Source organism: Pelmatolapia mariae, linkage group LG23 (assembly GCF_036321145.2).
Source record: "Pelmatolapia mariae isolate MD_Pm_ZW linkage group LG23, Pm_UMD_F_2, whole genome shotgun sequence".
Taxonomy (NCBI): Eukaryota; Metazoa; Chordata; class Actinopteri; order Cichliformes; family Cichlidae; genus Pelmatolapia; species Pelmatolapia mariae.
Genome location: NC_086246.1, coordinates 49,537,216 through 49,563,647, shown reverse-complemented (window position 1 = coordinate 49,563,647; position 26,432 = coordinate 49,537,216). Strand labels below are relative to the sequence as shown.

Sequence of the window (26,432 nt, the reverse complement as noted above, 5' to 3'; positions counted from 1 at the left end):
ATCACGCTGACAGTGGATAGTGGATCCAGGCGAACCCCCCGCCTTGTGCAACACACATCTTCTATTCTGCGGTAAAGATGGCGGCGTCAGAGGGGGCGCGCAGCGGCCGGACAACGGCAAAACGATTCTAACTAGCTTCAATTTGACCGAATATAGCCAACCGGGTGTCTTTTATTACTACTCGGATGCCACCCGGAGCAAGGAATTAGAGGCAGTCGCTGTCACACGCCGGGGTTGGGATTTTATTGTTAAAGGCAGGGTGGGTGGGTTTCACTGATAGCAGCTAACGTTAGCTAACTGGCTAGCTAGGCGAGCTAACACGGGCTAGTTTTACTTTAGCCCACTGAAAGAACGGCGGGGAGGGGATTGAGGAAGAGTATTCGGGCCAGGCCGCTTCAGCTTTGGGGGAATGTGAACCAGACGCGCGCAGGGGGGTTTGCTTGCTTCGTCCTCACGCCAAACTACCGGGATGGGACAGCAGGTTGGCCGAGTCGGTGAGGGTACATCGACCGGGCTCCAGCCACCACAGCCCCACGCGCCCCAACCACACCAAGGGAAGGGGAACCGGGGGAGCGGCGTCGGGAGGAGACCCCGGGAACCCGGCAGTAGCACCGGGACACCGCCAGGCAGGACAGCTCCAGTCAATGTGCCCGATCCAGGCATCAATATATTCACCCAGCATTCAGGTAAAGAGAAATAAGTACTTGTCAACCTACAAGCGGAGATAAAATCTTATTTGGATTTTTTTTCTTTTCTGCTGATTCGCTAACCGACTCCATGCTATTTGACAACGACGCGTTAGCGGAAATAGCCATGCCATCCAACATTAGCTTTCCATGCCTCATCCATTTTACTGTGTGTTAATTTCTCTATTGTTTGTGTATGCACACAGAAGCCAGTTATTTACTGAATAGCGGTAACAAGATTGCCGTGATTTCACACCAAGTCATCACTTTGTTGGGGCGTATGTATGTGATGCATGTCACCAAATGATCCGAAAAGAGCTGTACTGTTCCTAAAGAGAGGAAGAGTCTTCTGTGCTCGATTCAAGGGGTCATACCCAGAGGTTAACTTGTTTCCTCCAAGGCCCCTCTATGTGATACCCGGTTTGGAAACACTGATTCTTGCCTCCGGTGGTTGACTAACAATTCCACTCCATTAACTCATAATAGAAACCACCTCAGGCTCACATTGCAGCACCTAGTGGGTTTCACATGCTCGCTTCTATCCTCTGTCTACTGTTACAACACGCTGAGCAAGATAACTGCTCAGATTGATCTAATGGGAAATGTGTCAGTTATTTAAGTGACCTTCTGTGATTATATGTTGACACCGAGGAAACGTCAAGGTTTAAGGCTATTCCTTTCTTGTGATACTGTTTTTGTCATGTCTGTCCTCAAGATCAGATAATACATAAGGTAACTCATGATTTAAAAAAAAAAAAGTAATGTGGGTTTGGGCCCCTCAAAAGACAGAGGAGGTGCTGCTACCCGTGTTTCAGCTTCAAAGCAGTGTATTCAAGTTGATATCTGCTTGCAGATCTTCAGTATCTTTCTCTTTTGAGTCATGGAGAGTCGGCGCGCCTTCTTCCTCAAAGCCCTCTCAGCTGGTTGCTTAATGAGACTTCTGGGGTTATAAGTAATGGAGGCTATAGCATATCCATTAGGTTTGCATGATCTCATATTCATTATAATGTATTTTATTCACAAAGAGTTTCTCCTAATCGTTTGCTCACACATCTTGATTGAACACTCTAAGTGTAAACTCGGTCAAAAGTTTGATGTGCACATGCTGCTGTCTTGGTTTCTCATTCGTATATGCCCTTGAATGAATGTTTACGTCACACATGCCACATATATGTAAAACTGCTGGCATAACTCGCCTAGTTTTTTCCACTGATGTCCCAGACCAAAAGCCCTCCCATCACTGCAGTGAGCAAGGACACATGGAAGGTGCAACCTTTTGGGAATGGAAAGCATTTTCAGTTCCTGGCTCTCACATCTCAAAAGTAACAGTCCTCAGCTTGAAGTGCATACACAGACAGGCAGACCCACTAAGTGCAACACCGCTCACTGTCGGCACTGTTCTGTTTTCTCCAGTGTCGGGGCAGGAGTAGCCTTTTTATAGCATCCAGGATGCAGTCACACAGCCACTCTGCAGAGAGACTGCTACTCTTCAAAGCACACAATAATAGAACAAAGACTCTTAAGTGAGGAAGCTTGGAACTGTGCTCTGTCTTTCACTGAATATAAAACTGCCTTTTTGCTGGTAGTCTATTCATGCGATAATGATACAGCATTATCTTACATTTTAAAGGAAGCTCTTTTGAATATTAGGAAGTAATATCTTATTGTTTAGGCTAAAACAAAAATAATTGCTAGTTTGTTAATAGCATTAGGAAATCCAATATATTTGCACTTTACAAGCTGAAATCTGTGTCACTGTTGCAGTTTTAGTATGACCAAAAGCCACAAAGCAACTTGTTGTTTTTGCATAATGTTTTGTGAGGTATGGAAGCTCCTTCAGTTCATATTGTTTATCATTATTTTGTGAGAAAACAAATAAATTATAATTTAGTTATGTAGTTTGAGATTGCTTATCTGTTCATTTGGACATCAAAGTTGAGATGCGCTTGATTGATCCTATGTTGGAAAATTCCGGTTCCATTGCAGCAAAATTAAATGTTAATATATTGTGTGAGTCAACCAAGTAGGTGAGGTTTTGCTTTTTTACAAAATTACTCTTTGATGTGCAGTAATGTGCAAAAAACTTGAGTCAGGCTTAATTTATTTATATTTCGTTTCCAAGCAGCCAGATGTTCTTGTCATTTATGGGGGTTTTTTTGTTTTTGTTTTAAGTGTTGTTGAGCAATAGTGCTCCAGGCCTTCTAAAGGTTTTTTTCCTTCAGAACTTTTCTTTGGAAGTTGGCTGCCTTGTCACTCATATTCAGTACAGTCCTATGCATTTAGAGAGAGAGGTTTTTGTTTGTAAAGCTACTTAACACTGTTCTATGAGTCATTCAGGAATACGAGGTGCACATAGGTACACATAAGAAATAACTTGTTCTTTAATAAAGAACCAATTTTAAATTGTATGTTTTGGCAGCCTGTTGTAAAAACAACCCCGTTTCTGTAGTTGAGTCTATGAACGATGCCAATGATAAAAGAGTTTGACAGACATAAAATTGCATTTTTGCACCGATAAGGTGATTCCTAAAGAACTGTTGGGATATCTTAACATGGTGTGGATGTGGGCTGGTAAGACCTTCATTATTTAGCATAACAGTGTACTCAAACACACTGCCAGTGCAATAAAAGCACACCTGGTTAGAAAAACACACTATCAGGAAACATTATCAGTCATGGATTGGCCTCCTCAGAGCACAGACCACAATATTACTGAAGCATTGTGGGATCGTGTTTACAAAGAACTGAACAAAAGTGAGCCAGCATTCAAAGAATAGGTTTGAATATCCTTCAAGAAGCCAGCAAAACTATTCCTGAAAGCTGCTTGAAGTAATTACAGGAACGCTTGCATAAGAGACTTCAAGTTGTGTTGAAGAGTAAAGGTGGTCAAATGAAATACTGACTCTTAAGGTTGTTGGAACTGTATAAAATCGGTTTTTGACATATATCACATTTCCATGTATATTTGTAGGTTTCAATAAACCAGTGTATCCGCTTTGCCATTTTCATAGGATAATGTAAAAATGGCAGGTGTAAGATTTTTTTGCACAGTACTGTAATGTTTATATATGGCTTGCCAGTCGCACCACCAGGACTCATGGGGAGTAGTAACATGGTGTGCTATCTCCTACAGCGTGGCGACCACAAGAAAGGGCATCTGAAAATTTACTGACTGACCTACACACCCCTATAGAAGTCTGATTAGCCTAGCAGCAGACACAGTAGCCCAACAACCAACATCTATACTCGATATACCCCAGAGGAATGTGTGTTTACCCTCAATTCCCAGATTGGAAGTTTGTTCTCCATCGCTTTGTTGTTGTACTCCAACACAAAAGCCTCAGCATCAGTTCCAGTCAGTGCACGTCCACTAAGAGTGTCAGCAGTCATTGCACTCCTGAGATATGTATTTAAGTGTCGAACAGCTGAAGGAGCGCTTAGCACTGTTAGTAGATATGGGCAGATGTCATAAATGTAGGCCTCCATAGTTCAAAGTCTACAGCATAATGTTAGCAGTACTAACTTATGCAGACTCTCAGCAAAGTCTTAAATGTTTAGGATGTTTTCAGTATTCAAAAATGTCTAAAATGACACGTTTGGTGATTTCTCAGCTGCTTATTTGCTTGCTAGCGCACAAAAAAGGACAAAAACAAAAACTCCAACGGTGCCAGGGCGGCAATTAAGCATCACAAAGTTTGACCAGGCAGTGACCCTGTATCCACTGACATTAACCCCAATTGTCAGCTTTCATATGTATTTCCATCACAGCATTAGTGAGAGTATGCAGCTCAAAAAAACCAAAACATCTTAAACACAACCGTTTAAAAATCCTAAAATACAGATTTTTATTTTTTATTTTTTAACTAATTGAAAAACGTTTTTTAAATGTATGCATACAGCTTGCACATCTGCGGGATTATGGCTATTGACACCACTGAAAGCTACAAGTTGCATTAATCCTGCTTCTACATAACAAACGTTATACTTTATAACAGACTAGCATACTTCTTGGGTTTAATGATGCCTTCTTGAGATGTAATTGAAAGGTGCCAGTCTATGAGGAATGCATGTTTGTCTGCTGAACTCATGCTTCTGTGTTGCTGCCTGTCTTTCTCGTGTCAGAGGGTATTATACGAGCACATGCTTTCTAGAGTTTTTATCAGTATGCCACATTTGTCGTTTTAGGGTGACAAATGAGGCTGGGGCTGTTGGTGTAAATTGGCTGTCGATATGCTTGGCTCAAGGACTCTGTTTTCGCTCTGAGACATCTGTAAATTGCAGCTTTGGGCAGGCTTTCTCTTTAGTGAATTTTAAAAAAAAAAAGGTGACTCTGCCCTTGTCCCCTGATGAAGGTTTCCTCAGTTCAATTCTAATGTGGCATCATTGTCTACAAATAAAACCCCAGGAGAAAGACAAGCCGGCTTTAAAAACGCTAAGCTGAACGAGGACAAACGAGGAGCAGACTGCCTCTGTGCTGATGCAAAGAAAGCTGGTCAAACAGTCGCCTCTCAGGGTTATTGGTTCAGTTGCAGTATTGGTGAATCAGTGGCTGCAACATATTGATGGTCTCCCTCTTCAGCACTGTCAGGAGTTCAGAGATGTCATGTCTGCAGTGGGTTCATCTGATACACTGCAGTGGGGGGAGTGTCCTGTGCTCTTGTAGAAGAGCGAATGTGCCGATAAACTGTGAATAGAATTTCTGACTCAAGGTTGTGCTGCAGTTTGTCACCATTCACAACACCTTTATATAAGATAACCTACATTTAAACGTGTAAAGAAAACCCACAGTCCTTCTGAAAGGTTTATAAATTAAACAAAATAACAGTCTGATCTATTTTTACTCTAAACAGATCAGAGAAACTGGGACAGATCAGTAGATTGGATTTTTTTTTTCTTTTAAACTGCAGTACTGATGATGCACGTGGAGCCAGCTCTATCTACAATACAGTACTGGTAAACCTGCCCAGAGGAGATGTGAGATTTCTGGATCCAGGATTCAAGGACGTAAGCTGATTTGCATCACGGGTGAAATTAGATTAGAGGCAAATCTGCTTTTCTGTGGACTCTATGTGCTAAAACTCCCAACAACCAGGATAAGTCTTGCAGCAGCCAGTGCAGTATCCTGAGATGGCTGTTTCACACACCTCAGTGGCTATGGGGAGGATTTGAATTCCCTTTCTGAGATAATATTTTGGAGTAAAGATAATATGTTGATAAAAGAAGTCCTAATGACTCCCATTAACCACTAGGAGGAGCCATGACCACACCTCCTCTGGGTGAGAAATTTGGGTAAAACCGATGAGTCTGATTGTATTAAGTGCAATACAGTGGATGCTGCACAGAAGCAAAGTCTTTCTGTGCAGATCATTTTAACACTGATAAATATGACTTATGCCTGAAGATTACATGCACCGTTGTGCACTCTCATAATGGTTGTGTGTTAAATAATTTATGTTGGTCTGTGCTCGCCTCATGCCAAAGCTGCTCTGTACTGCAAACGACTGAAACCTCTCTGTCAAGCAGACTGATAATTTGCTCCTAGCCCAAACGTCTGCTGAGTCCTGGATGTGGAGACAGGCCTCGATCCCAAATCGGTCTAAGAAGAGTAAAATGTCTGTTAAATGTTAGTGCTTTACGATGAACAACTGTTACCACGCAGGAAAGAATTCAGTTAACTGAGTGTCAGCTATGACATTTGATAAAACAGAAAAAATAACAAAGTAGAGATTAAAAAAGAGCTGCCTTTTTCCCAAAGTTTTTGGTTTGCTCGCTCTTCAACTCCCAGTTGCAGCCTTAAGCCTTTGCATCTGCTACCAGTTGGTGTTGTAGTTCCCAAAACCGCAATCCTAGTTTTTATTCCTTGGCCTCAACTCTCTGTGGCTTTTATCATTAAAGGGTGAGGATTAATCAGAACAGTGAGTGATTGGTTGTGCAGATGGTAAAGTCATCTCTTGCATCTGTCAGCTTAAAAACACCAAATGTTTTAAACTTTGTAGGAAGATCTAACCAAATTGTTGAAGTGGCTCCCAGTGAAATCAGTTTTCACTGTTAAACTGCAATGGTGTAGCACTGGATATGGGTTACGAGCCAAACCCCTTAAACGCTGATTCGCTTAGTCCTCTGCTGCTGGCATTATCATCGCTTCTTAGAATGAGCCCCCTACTGCTGGCATTATCGTTGCTGCTTATCTTCTCAGCTGCAGGCTGGAGACTTGGCTAGAAATACACACTTGCACATGCTTACTATAAGCAGTTGCACACTTGTATTTATGTGCTCATACACTCTTTCGTCCTTTCCATCCCTGCTAGTGAAGGTGTAATGTGGTGAAGCTCTTACTGCGGATTATGAGATGCGTCCTTCTCTTTAAGCATAGTTGCCCACCAGCTGACCGGTCTGTGTGCATCATGGCACTGCTGTACTCCAATATCCTGTGTGATACATTTGATTACTCTAAGAGTTCAGAAGTTCAAGAGGTTTTTTAAACATTGCTTTCAGAGATTTGATCTGTTAAGGATTGTAGGCTTAATTTTATATAATTATACTGCAGTAAATAATATGAAATAGTTAATTAGATTATGTTTAAACCAAGTAGAGAAACAATCTAATCAAGCAGTAAGCTGACAGGGCATATACATTAAATTTAAACGCTCTAGTGGGTCAGTTTTGCAGCCAGGGGCATTTCCACTATATTGTGACTATGCATATAATGTGATTTCCCCCCCCCCCCCTTTTTTTGGCTCCAGTTGTTTCTTTAAAATGACTCAGGGTAAAGCAGCTTAAACCCACACCCTAGCACAGCTTAACCACACCATACACCGATTAGCTGTTCAGACATGAAGATTAGTCACCGGGTCCTTTTGTAAACACTCGCTGCAAAAACTGAAGATAAACACAGCGACGGTAGCGAGGAGAGTGCACCCTTAGGCTTTGGAAAGTTCTGTCCTGGTGGTCACACCTTTTTACCTGTAGCACGCTGTCAAAATAAACACCTTGGTCTGAAGTTTTGTTGTTTTGTTCATCTGCATATATAAGAAATTAATATTTTAATCCCTGCAGTCTGGGGGATTATTTTGTGTGTAATAATATGTATTTCTTTTAGTGTAATGAGCATCGATTGGTGACGACTGGTCAGTTTAGCATCATATGGCCCTCTTCTTCCCTGCTGTCACATTACAGTAGCAATTAGCGCTGTTGCCAGCACACCTAGAGGGAAGCACTCATACAACTGGGGTGACTGTAGCTCAGGCGGTAGAGCAGGTCATCTACTGATTGGAAGGTTGGTGGTTCGATTCCTGGCTTCCCCTAGTCTGCATGCCAATTGGCAAGATACTGACCCCAAATTGCTCTCTGATGTGTGAATGTTAGCTAGAAAGCATTTAGAAAAATGTGCTTGTGTGAATGGGTGAATGCACAAGTTGTAAAAAGCGCTTTGAGTGCTCAGAAGAGTAGAAAAGCGCTACATAAGAACCAGTCCATTTACAACTCATTATTAACCCATAACCCAAGTGGGGAGAGACTGGTTGAGGCATCAATTAAGGCTCCATTCCTGAATGATCCAACTTAGGCCTGTCCTGATGTTCCACTCCCTTATTGGTGTGTTTGATGTAGCCATGGGCATGTAATGGATGAATAGACGAGAGGCGCTTCCAACAGGGGCCTGTAAGTGCATGTGTTAGTATTTACTCAGAGGGGTTTGCAACACCGTTGAGGGTGATGTAACTCTGCCGGTAATAACAAGAATGAGCTGTATGCATAAGAGCATAGATGCATCATGTATGTGATTGTTAGGTGTATATGTCAGCAATGGAGCCATAGCTGATGGACTGAGCAACTGTTTCTGCAAACAGAAGCTCCATGTTTCCATTTTATCAATTTCAAGTGCAAGGGCATTTCAGGGAATTCATTCCTGAGCCAACACACACACACACACACACACACATGATATGTCATTAATGAGGCTATTGTCCTTTGTCTTGTCCACATGAACAACAACTGATTCTCTGCCATTTCTGTGGATTTCTGTTGACTGTTCCACAAAGTATAGATGGATTTCTCATAGTGTTGTTGATGTCTCAAAAACAGATTAATTTGCTTACATAATGTTTGCCTTTTCTTTTATATTTTTTCAGTATTCTGATTTTTTTGGGGGGGCGGGGTTCAAACAGCACTTTTTACGTAGTGTGTAATGTGCTAAAGCATTAAATAAATTGTTTGCCATGTGGCCAAAAATACCAAGAAATTGCATAAAGCTCTAGGTATCTAAAGTAAAGTAAAGCAAAGGCTCTTTGCCTTACACACTTAGTTACCCCTCAAAATTCATTTAACAGTGACTGTTTCCATATAATGTATGGATCAGTGGTGATTTAAATAGTTTTGTTACTGAAATGCATGAATTTAAAAAAAACGTATTCCATCAATTTCATTTGAAACCACTTCAAGTCTAAATTGTTATTTTATTCAAAACTATGTTACTTGAAGGATGTTTCTTTATTTACATAGTGTAGCCAGTACACAGTGTGAGCAGTATTTCATGTCCTTGGCTTCATGTTACAAATGTGCCAAGTAGTTGTTTTATCAGTTACTAATAGTTTCTTCAGGCATTTTCTTGTTTTTGTCAGTTAGAAGTCCGAAACCAGAAGCGGACGATCTAAACCTAAATAACAAACCAATGTTTAAAATTGTGAACTCGTTTTCTGCTGTGTAGCAAGACCTTTAGGATAAGAGTGCTGGTAGGGCACATGCCTTCCTCCTGCTGACTGTATATCCACTGGACAGTGATCTAGTCACACTGTACTAGGGAGCTGACATGTTTATTATCTGAGTTTCTCACCTGAATGGTAATGTCAAGAAAAATTCAGCTTAGCAGTGCACATCTGAGACAATTCGAGTGTTCTAAATTTTGCTTAAAACTTGTACAATTTAATCAGCATCAGACGTGTTGTGGATTTCCTATTTAATCCAGATGTTTAAAGGTAGACATCGTAATGTGCTGTACAGAATGTAAAGCCACATGTCCAGGTCATTTGTGAAAGGCTTTTTCTTGACTTCAAACTCTCTGTGAATGTCTTAGAAAGTCTCCTCTAATTCTGAAGAACATCATAAACTCTTGAGAGATTTATGAGGTTGAATTAAGAAGAACTGGATAATTGTCATTGAATATGAAAGGATAATCGGTGGTGCCAGGTTATAGCATGCATTTCAGCCCCCAGGTCTGTCTTTTCCAGGATTATGGAGTGAATACAGTGCAGGATCTGATCAGGCTTGTCAGGCTCACATAACGTCTTGTGTAAGCGGGTCTCATCCGCAGTATTGTATGAGGGTTTTGTTCGCACTTCCGGCATTCAGCCAGCCGTTTATCTTCACACCGTCGTCACTATGTGCTTTGCAGAGTTATTCCTGGATGTCATGCTGCCATGTTTTGTTTTGCAGCAGCTGAAAATACCACCTGACCTCACTGGTCACGGGCTTAAGATACAATCAGCATTGTTTTTGATTAGGGTGTGCAGAAGATATTACTGTGTTGTTTACTACTCCCCACAAGGTGCTTGGCTGGTAAAGTGACCTCTTTATAGACACTTGTAGGCGCAAACATTCAAACAGCTGTTGAGACAGCCAGGAGAATGGTGTCATCGCTGATATCTGTGCATGTGATACACAGATATGTGAGTATGTGTGCTCCTGGTACAAGGGTCACCTCTGTCGCAGTTGTCTTGGGGGTGCAGGCTTGGCATACCCCACAGACACAAACACCCGCTCTCCAGCATTCAACACAAAGCCATAGTTTCTTCAGTGCGCACATGTGTTGCACATCACAGCAGACTGAGGCACCCGGATGGGCACACGACGTACCCCGCGCTGGCCAACTGCTCGCTCAGTCAAACATTTCAGCACACGAGGCCAAAAGCATTTTGCCTGATTGAAGTATTTCATCATTTAATGTGATCGGGTTGAGGCCTTGGAATAATTAGTGATGGAGTTTCTTTTTCTTGTAACTAGAATTGAGATTTCTCAGATTGAGACCTTTTGACAAATGGCATTGTGTCCCTTTTTCATTTAGACATTCCTGGGAAGCGCAATCTGATACATAGATATGTAAGAGGAGCAGCTCTGACAGTTGGCTTAGCCTGACTACAGCAGTTGCAGCCATGATCGTTTATGCACATGCATCAGAAGAAAAGTGTGGGTCAATAGGACCTCTCCCCCCTAGAGGAACAAGACCGGCCATCTGCTGTTGGCCACAGCTCTCACACACTCCCCAAGCACACATACACGCACACATGGACACTTCCTTCCTCACTGCCATATACCCTGCCCTACCCCCAAACCTCTGTATATGCATGCCCCCCCCAACCACATGTCTTTTTTGTGCTCTCTCTCTGCCGCTTTTCGCCGTCTTTCAGAGTGGGTTCAGGCTCCAAACATCAGTCATGGGTGTCTGTGTTCTCCAGATGGACTCTGGAAATCTTGACTCCCTTAGGCCACATCAAAGCTAGTGGGTAGATTTCAGCAGGAGGCTGGTATTCACTACGGTAATAACAGAAGTCGGGGTGGCTTAAGTCAAAGACTACATCGGTAAATAATTTGGCTGGAGATGCCTTTGTGTCTCTCTCTCGCTCTCCGATTGCTGTGTGTACAATCTTCGTACTCCACAGTGAAGGCGATGACTTGGAGAACTGCCCTGAGCTCCTCAGTCATTTTTTTGCCAGAGTAATGTGCTCCTCAGTCTCCATTGTCTGAGACACAGTTGGATGTTTTTTTTAAAAAAACAGTTTGGAGTCACAGTGAACGAAGGGAAACTGCGTTTTTGTGGATACTGAGGCTTTTTGCCATCCAACCCAAAGCAGAAGATGTACTGGGAACTGTGGCTGAGTCAGGTCACAGCTAGTGCTGCGTTGCAGTGCATGCTGGTCCGGAACAAAGGTGGGCAAGTGTTGAATATAGATACTGGAAAGAATAGACAATATACAGCTGCATTGTTTGAGACAAGATTTAGGTTGTGTTTACAGCCTTTGCTATGAAAGCAGAGAGCTTTTCCCATGTAGACTGTGTACCTGCCAAATTATGAAGGCTAAGAATGGGGGGGAAAAGATCATTTCTTGATGAATTTCTGCCAGCTTTGTGTGTCTGTGATTAAAGCATAATTGCCACTCAGTGTTTTAAATTTGACTGGACTGCTCTGGTGGAAATGAATTGTTTTAACATGGTTTAACTAGATAAAGCTTTTTCCTTAATCGCTCAGGCTTAATTAAAATAAAGTTTTTCATCAGAACCTGGTCTACCAAAAGAATCGTGAACGTCTGGGCTGTCTGTGATTGTTCTCCCATTTGCTGGCATTAGAGTTCAGTTTTACAGCCAATATCATGTTTTTTATTCTAAGTTTTGTGTTTTGTGTGTCGTGTGCATGACAGCAGTTGTGTTTTTGTTAGTTTTGCAGACTGCTGATATTAGAAATAAAGAGCAAATCTGTTACTCCTAGAAATTTATAATTGTTGCATCAGACGCATCAGGCAAGAATTTAGATGGTCTCTTAAAAACTTGAGTCCCTTTTAGTACTTCCTGTATAATGAGGTTGACTGGGATCTTCCAGGAATCATGACGCTATGGTGATGATTGGACAGTAGATGGTGCATTGGTGTGTGTTGTGTCATCTTGAACATAACCTGCATGTCTGTGATCTCAGTGGCAGTGCTGTTGCATGGCAGGATGGTCTGTTTCAGTAAATAGTTCAAAACAACCTTTAAGTGCCAACACTGAATCGTTCCATTATAGGTTCAAGTCCAAACGATGGTTTAACAGGACAGTCTGGTTTGACAGTCAAAGTGACTTTAGTGACGCTGATCCCAGAGGAGGAAATCTGCTGTGAATCAGCTAGTTCCTTTGTTAAACATTTGCCTGTACATGTAGGTGGTAGCGAGAGGTGACATCATGTGTTATATCACTTCCATTTATTCTCCTGCCATCATTTTGGGGTTTTGTATTGTTTTGTTTATAAACATAAATCAGTAGTGAAATCCTATACGTTTGGAAACTACAGCCTCCAGAATAAACTCATCTGACTCTGAATATGACTGAGATTTAAGGTTATTGCTTTCAGTTACAGTCTGTGTATGTTTGAGAAACCAAACTGGTTGCTTTTCTCGCTAATTAAAATGTAAAATAACATTGTACAAGCATATTACATGGATTAGGCGTTGTTCTTATTTAACAAGCACATTGTATATGTTTAAAGATGAAATATACAATCGGGGGTTACTCGATCACTTTTGGCACACGACTTCCATTCTCTTTATGGCAAAAACATGCATGTAGCAGCTTCTCTGTTTGCTTTCAGTTTCTTGTACTGATGTGACTTTTCTTCATCCTGCTTCCCTTCATTCTGCTCCCAATCCTCTCCCACGCTTTAGCCAGCTGTCCAGACATGCAGCAATGTTGGGAGCAGCTGTAGAGCACTGTACGTGTTAGTTACGCATGTATTCATTTCTGTGCGTGTGTGTGTGTCATTCAGCCCTTCTTTATGTGTTTCCCATCCCATTGGTTTAATAGCTCCTCCTCTTTTTTTCCCTTCATAAATACAAATGCAAAGACACTCCCATCTCAGATTGTACCTGGCCCACATCAGGCCTGTTTGTGTAGCGAGAGATAAGTGAGTTAAGGAGAGTTGGCCGAGTGAAGTGATGCTTCTGAGGTGCCTGCAAGCAAGCAGCAGTTTTGAAGATGAGTGGGCTGCTTTGAGTGGCCATAAACTCCGCACAGGTTTCAGACTGGGGACTCGACCTCGAAAGACAGGTAGACGGTCAGCAGGATGGGGTCTTAGGATTATGGAAACACCTTAGGATTTATGGGTCGCCATAAATGCTGCTCTGCTGCTTTTTGTGTTCAGTTTCTGTCAAAGAGGATTGTAAGCTGGCAAAATTCCCAATTGCAATGTTTGGTTTGGTTTTGTTACTGTATTTTTCATTGAAGGTGTCAGCCAGCAGTGGAGTTGTGATCTTGTTGTTCACCTGTGTGAATCAAATCTCTCTGATAATCATAGTAATGTAATGTCTTTTCTTTTGCTTGTCCTTTCTTACCAGAAGCTCTGACAGAGGCGGTGCGCTGGAGCTCCAAGGAGAACCTTCTGGGCGCCACCGAGAGCGACCCTAACCTCTTTGTTGCACTTTATGACTTTGTTGCTAGTGGAGACAACACACTCAGCATCACCAAAGGTAAACCCAAGTCTGAATTTGGAGGGGAAAAAATTGAATAACCTCTTTAGGTGGTTCATACTTTCTTACTAGCTCTCTCACTGCCACAACCTTTGGTTTCACAAAAACTTTAGTTCATTCTTTCTGTGCATCATCACTAAACATTGTTGCCTGGTTACAACCGAGCGCTTGAGATTTTTTTCCACATCATTGATCATTATACCCACACCTTTCTAAACAGCACGTGTTGCAACAGAGCACAGGGATCAAGTTAGCACCACCTGGAAAGGTGTCGTCCAGTTATTCCAAAGGAATGTTCTGTGTCAACAGAGCTTATCTCATGACATCATCAATAACCTGATCCTCAGACACCCACACATGACCAGTTGAAGTTTTATGTGCTATAGTTTCCACACTGAATAATACCTGAAACACCAGTGATGCTCATGCTTTGCCATAATTACAAATATCTTATTCGCTCTGCCTCTTAATGCACACACTCTTTTAGTCCAGACCTCTTTTCTCTCATTCAGCAGCACTTAACCACTCATCCAGTTCTCCCCTGGGCATTAAGCTTAAAATATCCTCATAATATTTTTCAGACATCCAGGCTTCTGTCACCATCCAGTCTAATGTGTTTAATGTGGCGGCGCGTTAATTATCCATCGTTTTAAGACTTCCATGGCAGCTGCCTGGGATGGAAATGATGTTTAGACCCTGACTCATGGAGTAAATCTGAGATTCCTGCCCACATGCATGCACATGTGCGCTCCCAGGCTCCACTTCTCTCTTGCTATCTGTCCCACTCTTTGCTCTGTTGCATGGAAAACACCCAGCGGGCCTCTAATGTTGTGTTAATATGAAATCGGCTTGACTGTAATAATAACAGGTGGACGAGCGCAGCAGGCGGACGCCGGTCACAGAAGGGGTCTTAACAGGCCATGTCTGGGGCTAATCATTGTCTCTTCTCTGTGCCAGACCTGACTAGGCTAGGCCAGACCAAAGCCCTGCTTCAGGCACATGTGGCTCCCAGTGTGAGGCAGCAAGACAGTCAGTGTTTCCACTCCTACAAAACTTAGGGGCACACAAGGCAGACACAGAGGAGACCAGTGGATTGGTGGGCTGGATATGGATAACCATCTTTGTTTAATGTAGTTCTCCTGATTGCTAGTACACTGTGTTTAGTTTTATGAGCTAGCCCTGCAGCACTGGTTAGTTGAATGTTAATATGGCTCTAACAGCACTCACTGTAGCTATTTTAGTTAAGTGTTTATTGGACTGTAGTGCTTAATATGAACAGCCTATTACACAATCCTTGTATCTGCTATTTCTCAAAGTTTAAACTGACTAATGATAGCCCAACACTATGTTCAAAATCAACTTTAAGCCTGTGTTAAAAACATGACAGTAGCAGTGCAGGAGGCACCAGGGTCGTCTTGCAGTAATGTTCCTGTTTTGCCAAAGCAAAGAGTCAGAACAGTCTGTGTATTTCTATCCTGCATGCTGTGATAGAAGATAAGCATTGCAAAATCTTGTTTGTGAGTTTTATAAACTTCTGTCCACTTTCATCTGCTTCTCCAGTCGACCTCCTGCTTCCAATTTTATTGCACCAGCAAAGCCCCTTGCTTTATTTTAATGCCCCCTACAGACCAACACAGTCTGTCATGATGAAAGATGCTGAAAGGTTAATGGATTAGTGAGTAAACTTGGCATTTTAGTGGAGGGTGAGTGTAAAAGATGGATAGCCTTAATATCCTCTTCCTTTTATTTTCTTCTACAATCACACCTTTTTTTTCCACACTAAGCTATTTTCATTTCCTAAACCTCTGTCCCACTGGCAAGTCTGATCACCGCTCCTTTCAGTGTTTTGTTGTGCCTCCCTGCTAAAGTATCCAGCACATCAGCCTCTCCGCTCCCTCATGTCTCTCGCGCTGACGTCAGAGGCAGACAGATAGAGACAACACACCAAGTCAGTACAGGCCTAGTTTTGCCTAGCCCTCTGTGACAGATATGATGTGCACCCAACCCTTTTATTGTTCCATCGCTTTTGATGTAATTTCACTGAGGGGCGAGTCATGCCCATGAAACCTCTTCTTTCTGTTTGACTTGTTATCCAAGTCTTACAGCAATGTAGTGACTATTTGAACTAGTTGTCTTTCATGTTATGTAACAAAACAGACAACAAATCGATTAAAACAGGATTGTCTAGATACCGATAAGCTGACTACTCCTTCATTATAATCGGCACCTTTTAAGATGTTTGCACAACCCACTCCTTCTGTGTTCAGGTGAGAAGCTGCGTGTGCTGGGCTACAACCAGAATGGAGAGTGGAGTGAAGTGAGGTCTAAAAACGGTCAGGGGTGGGTTCCCTCCAACTACATCACACCGGTCAACAGCCTGGAGAAGCATAGCTGGTACCACGGGCCCGTTTCCCGCAGCGCTGCAGAGTATCTGCTCTCATCACTTATCAATGGCAGTTTTCTGGTGCGAGAAAGCGAGAGCAGCCCCGGACAGCTGTCCATATCTCTGCGCTATGAGGGCAGAGTGTACCACTACCGGATCAACACAGCCACGGATGGAAAGGTAGAAGGATTGGGTTTAAATTATTAAACGGGCTCACTAGAGTGATGTTTTCTGGACAGACTCGGTCTGTTCATAATCTTGACTTTTTCTTCTTTCTTTTTCATCCTTATCCACCTTCATGCTCCCTCCCCATCAGGTGTACGTAACATCTGAAAGCCGATTCGCCACTCTGGCCGAGCTGGTCCATCACCACTCCACTGTACCTGATGGTCTGGTCACCACGCTGCACTACCCTGCACCCAAATGTAACAAGCCTACAGTGTACGGTGTGTCACCCATCCATGATAAGTGGGAGATGGAGCGCACAGACATCACCATGAAGCACAAGCTGGGAGGAGGCCAGTATGGGGAGGTGTATGTCGGAGTGTGGAAAAAGTACAACCTCACTGTGGCTGTCAAAACACTAAAGGTTCGAAGAGCTATTTCTACATGTCGATTATTTGTTTATCTGAGATTGCAGCTGTAAAGTGTCACATTTTCATATTTGCAGCTGTGAATTATGGGGCATGACCCAAAAAATGATCACAGATCACCACCTGCAGGTGGACAGTGGTATTACATGTGATTAACCCTATTGTTGCTGCACCATTTCCCATTTCTGTCCAACCCACTGATTTTAACAAAAATGTTTTTCTTGTTTCCATTTGTCAATGACAGGAAGACACTATGGAAGTAGAGGAGTTTTTGAAAGAGGCGGCAGTTATGAAAGAGGTTAAACACCCAAACCTCGTTCAGCTGCTGGGTCAGTATTTATGAATACTGCTAAACCTTTTTTTTCCATTTTGAGTATAAATTATAATTTTCCGTGCCTTTTTAAAACATACTTGTTCACGTTTCTTTCAGTATTTATTTTAAACCAGTCTGTCCCCCACAGGTGTGTGTACGTTAGAGCCTCCATTCTACATTGTGACCGAGTATATGCCACATGGCAACCTACTGGACTACTTGAGAGAGTGTGAACGCGATGAGGTGAATGCTGTTGCGCTGCTATACATGGCCACGCAGATCTCCTCTGCCATGGAGTATCTGGAGAAAAAGAACTTTATACACAGGTAAGGGGTGGGTGTGTGTGTGTGTTTATGCTGCTTCTTTTACTTGTATAATATTTCACTTGTCTTTTTCTAATTGTCCAGTTTTTCTTGTTTTCTTTACCTCTCAGGGATCTCGCAGCAAGGAACTGCCTGGTCGGTGAAAATCATGTCGTGAAGGTTGCCGATTTCGGCCTGAGCCGGTTGATGACCGGTGACACCTACACCGCCCACGCTGGGGCCAAGTTCCCCATCAAATGGACCGCACCGGAGAGCCTTGCCTACAACACCTTCTCCATCAAGTCTGATGTCTGGGGTGAGCAGTGCAGCTTTTCCAGCCTCGTTTTGCCGTCTTGAATTAATTTTCAGTGTGCTCATCTTTGATCCTCTGAACTCATTTCTCCAACAGCTTTTGGAGTGCTACTTTGGGAAATTGCCACTTATGGCATGTCTCCCTACCCGGGTATCGATTTGTCTCAGGTCTACGATCTCTTGGAGAAAGGCTATCGCATGGAGCAACCTGAGGGATGCCCGCCCAAAGTTTATGAACTGATGAGGGCATGTGAGTGCATGTTTTTTTTTTTTACCTGCCTGTTGCTGCACCACATTTCAGAGACACGCAGGGAGTGCTTGTCTGTACAAGTTTGAATGAAGTGAAACAGTAATTATGTGTAAATTTGCATAGCGCCTTTCAAGAAATACAAAAGAGTATAAATAAACCAAAGTATACAAAGATTGATGGCTTGTTACCGATTTGAAGTCGCATGTTATTGTCTCATTGCTTTCATGTATAAAACCTTTCTCGTCTTTGTGTTTGTGTCATGCTGTTAGGCTGGCAGTGGAGCCCGTTGGATCGACCTTCGTTTGCAGAGATCCACCAAGCCTTCGAAACGATGTTTCATGGCTCGAGCATTTCTGAAGGTACAGGAACGTGCAGCTTATGACATGTAGCCTCTAAAATACATGCACTGACTTGGCTGATCATGCAAACCGGGTCTTATTTAGCCTACTGACCTTTAGTAACACAGCTTTAGGTAATTCAGTTAAATATGTGAGAGTAGAAGAACTAAAGGAGAGAAAGAAGAAGTGAACATGTACAAACAGGAGTTTAACAAACTGTGGAATCTTTTTTTTTTTTCACTCTCCTATGCTCAGGTTTGATTGGTCAGTAAAGGAGCAGCACGTACTTTGTTGGATTAGAGTAGTAAATGCCTCTCAGCTGAATGCTTTTTTTTCCTTCTTTGCACATTGCAGAGGTGGCAGAGGAGCTCTGTAAGACAGCATCCTCTGATCACAGCGGACCGCTGCAGTCTTTCAGTCATGATATGCCCCTGTTGCCTTCCAAATCTCGCCCACTCCACAAGCACACAGAAAACAAGGAAAACATCGAGGGTGGACTGGACGGCCGCACCGACCACAGCACGCACGGTCACTCAGGTACAGCCAGCCGTGCCCATGTCACTACCAACCAGTCGGGTGCCTCACTTTATGATTCTGCAGGTACGCCGGAGGACACTGATTCAGAGAGTCAGCTGCAGCGACGTCAGGCCCGCCGTCTCAAAAGAATGGCTGTCTTTTTCCCCGACAGCTGATCGATCACCATTGCCATCTGACATCTGTCATTCATTTGGCCGACCAGCAGCAAAAGCCTGCATGCATTCATTGGTCAGCATATTTATGTCTAACTGCCTGATCAATTTTTCATAAGCACTTACTTTTTAAGTATGTTTTTTAATCACCCATGAAGCTTGCACACACTAAATAAGCATAAAACCCCCACAAACGAATAAATATTCAACAACATTTACACGGGGGTTAAAAACGACGTTCTCGTCTCTCACGATCGCAGAGAACATCTCGTTTATAGTAGATTTGGGGAACATTTGTCTGTTATCCTCAGACTCTTGTGAGCGCTTTTGTCCTGCCTGAGATTTAACAGCATTATAGCCTCACTCTGCAAGTTTCCTGTACAGCTGTATTTTTTAATTGCATTAAAATCGAATGTTTTCAGCATCCTCAAGTAAAAAGACACCAGCACTATGACGTGATCCTCAAACTCCTCAAACACAATAACCTGTCTTTATGTTCAAATAAATAATTGCATCTTCACTGTGACACAGTCATCATCTGATTAACATAAGCTTTTGTTTATTTTCTCTCTTGGTCTATTTGTGCCATTAATATTATTCCTCCAATTAATACTTGATGATACATCAATACTTCACTGTTCACTCACTCTAATATTAAATGTACATAACATTGTATCTCATTTTAAGTTATTACTTATTTATTTGCTTTATGTTGGGTTTTTGTGTGTGTTTGTCTCATGTGTAAAATGGTTTGTCAACCCTTCGCCTCCGTGTACCTCTCTTTACCTCCTTATGTGACTGTGTCAGTTTTGTCCTGACGTGGTCGTACTTCACTAAAACGAGGTGTGAATAAATATTTTGGTTCACTGAAATAAAAATCATATCCATGTGCGGGGGGGAGGGCGTTGATGCCTCTGTTTACCTATGTCTGTTAACTAATACAGGAACTAAGTGGAGCAACCACTGTTTGGAAGTTAAGTGTAAAGGAACTGAAAGAAAACCAAATATGCTTCTATAATAAGTCTTTAGGGCTTTGGTCCATGAACTTGTGTATTCACCAATAAAGAAAGAAGAAGTGTCAATGAGTTTTTGTTGCACAATAAACAACAAAACTAAAGTCCACTAAAACCCCATTTTGGTTCATCACTGGTATTGTGAAAGTGCCCATAAGGAAATAATCAGTGCACAAACATTGAATGAACATCCTGAATCTCAGCATTTCCTCTTTCTCTGTTTTATTTTTAAACGTATATGATATTCATAAAGAGATGGAACTGTGTAGGGCTACCTGAAGCTTATTGCTTTCCTATCTGCTGCTTCACATCACAGGTTTTCTAAATGTAATGAAAAAGCGTTTGCAGCTTCCTCTTTCATTCGTTTCACTTCATCTGCTTGTTTGGTGAAACTGCCCGGCGTTCTGTGCCAATTTAAAGGTCAGCAGAAGTGTAACACAAATGCAGCTTCCTCTTTGAGTGTAGTGACACAGCAGCTTTCCATGTTAGAGAAGTTGTGCAGTTTCTGTTGTTCAGTCCCTGAAGTGTGTTCATTATCTTTTAAAACAGCAGCTTGTAAATCGTTGAATTACTGTGCATTTCCTTGACTGGCATGGGCTCAAAAACAAGTCTGTTCACCTTCTTCGAATGCTTTTTCTCAGCTTGTGAATCCCAAAGGAGGAAATATGGAATGAGGGAACAGCTCATCTTATTACAGCAGCATCAGCTGCCTGACATGAGTGACATTGATGTATAGATGAGCCAAAAAGCAGTTATTCATTATGTCTCTTTTAAGCTATTAAGCAAGCTTTTAACAGATATTTCTGCTCCTACTAAGTTCAGTCGGTCTGTTGTATGATTGTGATTCCTCCTCTTCCTCTTTTCTTTCCAGGTTGGGCGTCGTCTTTGCTCGGAGGGGACGGCCGATCAGGCAGCTCCCCAGCCCTCCCCAGAAAGCAACAGTCAAGAGATAAATCTCCCAGCAGCCTTTTAGAGGATGCACAGGATGTGGGCACATTTACACGAGACCGCAAGACTGGCTTCTTTAGCTCATTTATCAAAAAGAAATCTTCCTCTTCTTCCTCGTCACAGTCTTCTCAGCACCAACAGAACCTTCCGATGCCACCCAAGAGAAGCAGTTCCTTCCGGGAGATGGAGACACAACCTCACAAAAAGTACGAGCCTACACCCGATTTCAGTGCTCCTCCTCCCCTGCCCCAGTCAGACAGTTTAGGGGGCTTTTCTGCGTCTCCTTCCCACTCACATGGGGAACCTATCCAGGCACAGTCTCGCTGCTGCGGGGCAGCTTTTGGACAGAAACCCTCTGGGGGAGGCTTTGGTTCACAGGTGACAAGTGGTAGCAGTTGGAGTGGGCTGGCTGGCTTTTTTACCCCTAGACTCATTAAAAAGACCCTGGGGCTACGGACAGGAAAGACATGCTCCACAGACGAGGGTGGAAATATAGTTGGTGGGCCTAAACCTTTCCCTAGGTCCAATTCTACCTCCTCAATGTCAGCTGGGCTGCCTGATTTGGAGCGCATGGCTCTGACGTTACCCAGGAACCGCAGTGCTAAACCGCCTCTGGAGAGGACTGCCTCAACAACCTCTCAGCCAGAGAACGGGGCTGCACGACCGTCGGAAACTCTGCTGAGGAGGATGGATGAGGGGACTGCACAGATCAGGGAAAGGCCCAAAGCCAAGCTACTACCCCGGGGCACTGCTGTAGGGGTGAGGGCACCGGGGGTTGGGGGGGAAGTTGGGGATTTGGACAGCCTGTCCCGAGTCAGGGAGGGTAGAGAGGAGAGTGGAGGACTGGACAGGCAGCAGAGTTGGACATCTCCCTCCAAGTCCTCTGGCTTGAGCATGTCATCAGCTGTAGCAGGTGGGCCAACTCACAACCACAAAGTCCCAGTCCTGATCTCTCCCACACTGAAGCACAGCCCAGGTGATGTGCACCTGGTCGGGCTAGACTCTCAGGGGAACCGCTTTAAACTGCTGTCTGAGCACCAAGCAGACCGAGACAAGCCACGCCTCGTCAAACCCAAGTGTGCACCGCCTCCTCCCCCTACTCTACGCAGTCTGCAACACTCCTACAGCGGCGACGGAGAAGAGCAAGTCGGAGGAATGCCCGTGGAAGTAAATGGGGACACATTAAAAGGTCAAAGGTCAGGGCGAATGTCAGGAGGAATGATGACAGGCAGACCATCAGTGCCACCACCACAAGTGCCTCCAGCTTCTTCCTCTTCCTTTTCCTCTTCTTGCTCTGCCACCACAAACACAACCCCCACTAAAATGGCCAATGGGGCGACCACCTCTGCCCCCTCGCACACAGCACTGTCTGCTGGTTCCAAAGTGGCACTGCGGCGAACTAGGCAGCAAGTGGAGAGGGCGCCCTTGGAGCGGGTTAGCCGCGAGGCCTTGCTGGAGTGCGCGGAATGCCTGAGCAGCGCACTCCACGCCAGCTCCGAAAGCCCCTCCAGCAGCCAGGTTCTGGACGCTGGCCATCAGCTGCTAGACTACTGCTCAGGTTATGTGGACTGCATCCCTCAGATGAGGAACAAATTTGCCTTTCGAGAGGCAGTGGGGAAGCTGGAGCTCAGCCTGCAGGAACTGAGAGCCTCGTCGTCAGGAGGTGGGGGGTTGGGTGGCGTGGGGTCCAACACTGTACTGGATAACCTACACAGCTGTATTAAAGAGATTAGTGACGTAGTGCAGAGGTAGCCACCGTGACACCACAAATCGTCACCTCTAACTACCCAACAGATCGCTTTGATTCCTTTTTTATGTTTCAGGTTCTGTTGACAGCTTTCTGGGGGACAGAATGAGATGCATCTCTGCAGTACCTCACACTATCACTACAAGAAATAACTTTTTTTTTAATTGTTTACAAATCAGTTTGATAAAATGCCAGTGTGGACACTAATTTTCCTCTAACCTGTACATATTGAGAAATAATATACCAAACTAAATTCAAGTCGCACCATAAAACGTTTCACCGCAACTTTTTACGTGGCCTTGATGTAAAGGCGTCTTTGCTGCCTGAATGTCGAGTGTATCAGCTGTGTAGCCAGCCAACAGAGTAGGCAAAGCTCACTCTGCTTCCCCTCAATTTAAACTCAAGAATTGTTTTACAAATATGTAAGTGTACCGTTTTCCTCTGTCTGGAGAACCAAGTGATCGTGAGCCATTTTGGAAACTACATTCATGTGAACTCCTTCGAGGTACGAGGGGTGGTGGGGGGGTGTTCTCATAGGCCAGTTGGACAAGTGTAAAAAGGTTATAAATAACACCCACACCTGCTTTTTCCCTTGTGTGGGGTTAAAGTCTGGTTTCTTTTCTGTTTTGTTTTGTTTTTTTCAATAGTAACCGTGAAATTTCCACATGTCCACCTAATTATAATAAAAGTTTTAGCGATTGCCTACAAAAGTAAACGTGTGCATTTGACAGATATTCCCCGCAGCACTGACACATGATGAACGAACACGGGCCGTCACTTCACACACACAGAATTTGTCTTTACTTCAGTGACTGATGTTCACACCTTAACGTAGTGCTACAAAAATGGGGAATCTCCCCAGTCCCTTAAAGCATTTCATTATTCGTGTCCAGTTATCCTCGCACGCTGCTTCGTTGTTTTGTACGATGGAGCTGAAACACGTGGAGTGAGGAAAGATAGAGCACAGGGTAGCACATGAGCAGGTGAACTGGGACAGTGTTTTAAAAGTGTCCTTGCGAGTGTGGACAGTGCTGGATTCCCTGTAGCCTTGTCGTGGCCTCAGTGCCTCATTCTTCAGTGTAAGAACGCTGCGAAATGCAGAGACCTACTTTACACTAATCACACAGTACTGATCTCGCAACAAACTGCAGTATGTCTTCAGCACATGAGCAATTTGTACATTATTTGGTTCACAGAAAAATGCTTTTTAGAATGTCTATGTATGAACTTGAATTTTAAATTATTGTTGTTTAGGTTTTTTTAAAGCACAGACCTATTTTAAAAGAAAAGCTATGTAAATATTTGACTTATTTCATATCCAGGAATCAAAAGATTTATCTGTGGTCACAGCATAAAAAACAATGTTTCTGACTGAAGAGATGTATTTCAAGACTGAGGCCCATCCACCCAGATCTGATTATCTGCTTTATGAATGTATTCTTCTGTTCTCAACCTGGTTGAATGTTCAGCTGCGTGTCTCTTTAATCTCTTAAGGTGCCATATTCTTTTTTCCATTTAACTTACTGGCCCATACTTTATTTTGATCACACTAAATAATAAGTCCAGAGATATCTGCTCTGTTTTTTGAGCACAAGCAGAATTGTGTACAGCACATACACAACTTGTATTATTTTCCTTTTTGTTTACTTGCTTTGGTTCTCATATTTATGTACACTGGATACGGCCTCGATCTCATTGGTTCATTGACACATGCTCTGTACATGTAAAATTGTAAACACTGCTGCAAGTCCGTAACACTTTTAATGCCTTTCAATGGCATGTAATTTTTTTTGTGGTGCATTTCATCCTGTAATTTTTCTTGCTATTGTGCGTCAGTAAAATTGCCCTTTTTTGCCAAACAGGATACTTTTAGACGAGCTGATTTTTGTGCATTTAAAATAACATGAAATGAAAAATGACACCTTTCTTCACAATTCTTGGTGCCTTTTTGTGAAACAGCTTGTACACTGTCACTGCGAGGACTCACAGAATGTTCAAGTCCCTCATTAAAACTCTCATGCGTATGTTTCAATTTCAATGACATTGTTATAATCCTGTCACTGCGCTGTCGGTTTCTGTCATTTGGAGGTTAACAGCCAGATGCCAACATGTGCTTTTTGGCCATATTGGATATTTGGCAGTTGGTGTCAGCATTTGTAATAAATGCATTAAAATTTAGAAAGAAGAGATGGGAGAAACACCCTTCAACCACGTTATGAATGTTGATATTCTATATCTTGTCCACCAGAGGGTGCTCTGCAACTTTCATGTTGGCAATACAGCATAAATAAATACATAAACAGATTACCCCAATAAATGTTAGGGAAATATTTTTAGTTCTGTGTCTGAAAGAAAGAATATTGGATCAACAATTGTATCAGTCGGACTCTATTTGGAAAATCTGTAACTAATCGGGTTTATTTGTGGCTGTTAGCGCTGTTAGTGCGGTCACACAAATATCTGTCTGATCTGATCACACTTCAGTCTAAAACCTTTAGAACTGACTAGCACCAGATTGGCCTTAGTTTCTCTTTACTTTGTGTGAATACGCCTTTTTAGATGGTGAAAGAAAAAATCCTGAAATCACGCATTTCTATTCCGAACAGTTTTATTTAATTTATTTTTTAAGGATTCAATCGTTGATCGTCAGCGAACTGATTTCGTACCAACTCACAAGCCTGATCTCAAGACCAATGCTGTTTAATATTTAAGCCTGACCACAAAATTTCTGCTCATTCTCAGTCCTTTACATTGACTTTATTTATGTTTTTTGACTGCATTGATCCTGTAGATCTGTTTATTTTGTCTTCTCATGTCTCCCTGTTGTGGAGTACAGCTCTGAAGAACGTGCGTACGTATCAATATACCAAAGGCCGCGTCTTCAGTTGTATGAGTGCAATGTAAAATCAACACACAGACACACCGTAATGAAATATGTGAAACTAAACAGGGATGAAAAATGGCAGATGTTAACATTAACTTTTTTATTGTACAAAATATATATTTTCTGTTTTGTTTTTTTTATTTAAAGCTCACATTATATTACTGTGAAGTTTTGCTTATCAGTGTTAAGCCTATTGTAAATAATAAAGATATTGATGAATATTGTTTGGTTTGTGGTTTATTTGCAGTAAATTTCAGGTGGAGCAGACGATGTTAGTATCACAGGTAGACACACTGTCAGGGTATTAACTGATTGTTTCCCTAGTAAATATTCTGCTGGTTATTATAAATCACATACAAGTTGAAATATTCAGATGTTTTGTGACAGTATAAAACAGAAAAAAGGATTCAATGAAGAAGACCAATCTTTTCCAGTTATACCATCCATTTTCTTTACCAAGCCATACAGTATAAAATGCATAGCATTAACATTTTAGGATGTTACTTAATGTATTGTCTCGATTCAAGAATGAGCAAATCTGTTGATAAGTGACTTATCCAGTTATAGACACACGTCAGAAATTTCAAAAAGAAACAAAATGTGTGAGATCCCAAACATGTTTTAAAATGATAAAATGTGTGAGCTAAGAGGTGGATAATTTTGAGCTATTTGCATTTAATGCTACTTTATACTTCCACTCCACATCAATTCAGAAGAGAATATTTTACTTTTTAATATGTAGTTAGTAGAGACTCTAATTTGTTCATGT

The 26,432-nt window shown here is 42.6% G+C and overlaps 1 protein-coding gene across 3 annotated transcripts; it reads left to right on the top strand.

The window, feature by feature from the left end:
* Nucleotides 1-79: 79 nt before the first annotated feature.
* On the top strand, nucleotides 80-25,505 carry abl2 (c-abl oncogene 2, non-receptor tyrosine kinase). Of its 3 annotated transcripts, none has more exons than XM_063466158.1 (11): nucleotides 80-686; nucleotides 13,763-13,891; nucleotides 16,159-16,454; nucleotides 16,591-16,863; nucleotides 17,112-17,196; nucleotides 17,329-17,506; nucleotides 17,614-17,798; nucleotides 17,892-18,044; nucleotides 18,314-18,403; nucleotides 18,737-18,919; nucleotides 20,956-25,505. In XM_063466158.1, exons 1-11 carry the CDS (start codon nucleotides 470-472, stop codon nucleotides 22,782-22,784), a joined length of 3,618 nt encoding a protein of 1,205 aa, XP_063322228.1. In that variant the 5' UTR covers nucleotides 80-469; the 3' UTR covers nucleotides 22,785-25,505. The 3 variants fall into 3 exon arrangements, with proteins under 3 accessions (XP_063322228.1, XP_063322227.1, XP_063322229.1); XM_063466157.1 differs by having other exon boundaries at nucleotides 13,760-13,891; XM_063466159.1 differs by lacking the exon at nucleotides 80-686 and adding an exon at nucleotides 13,312-13,472 and having other exon boundaries at nucleotides 13,760-13,891.
* Nucleotides 25,506-26,432: the final 927 nt, after the last annotated feature.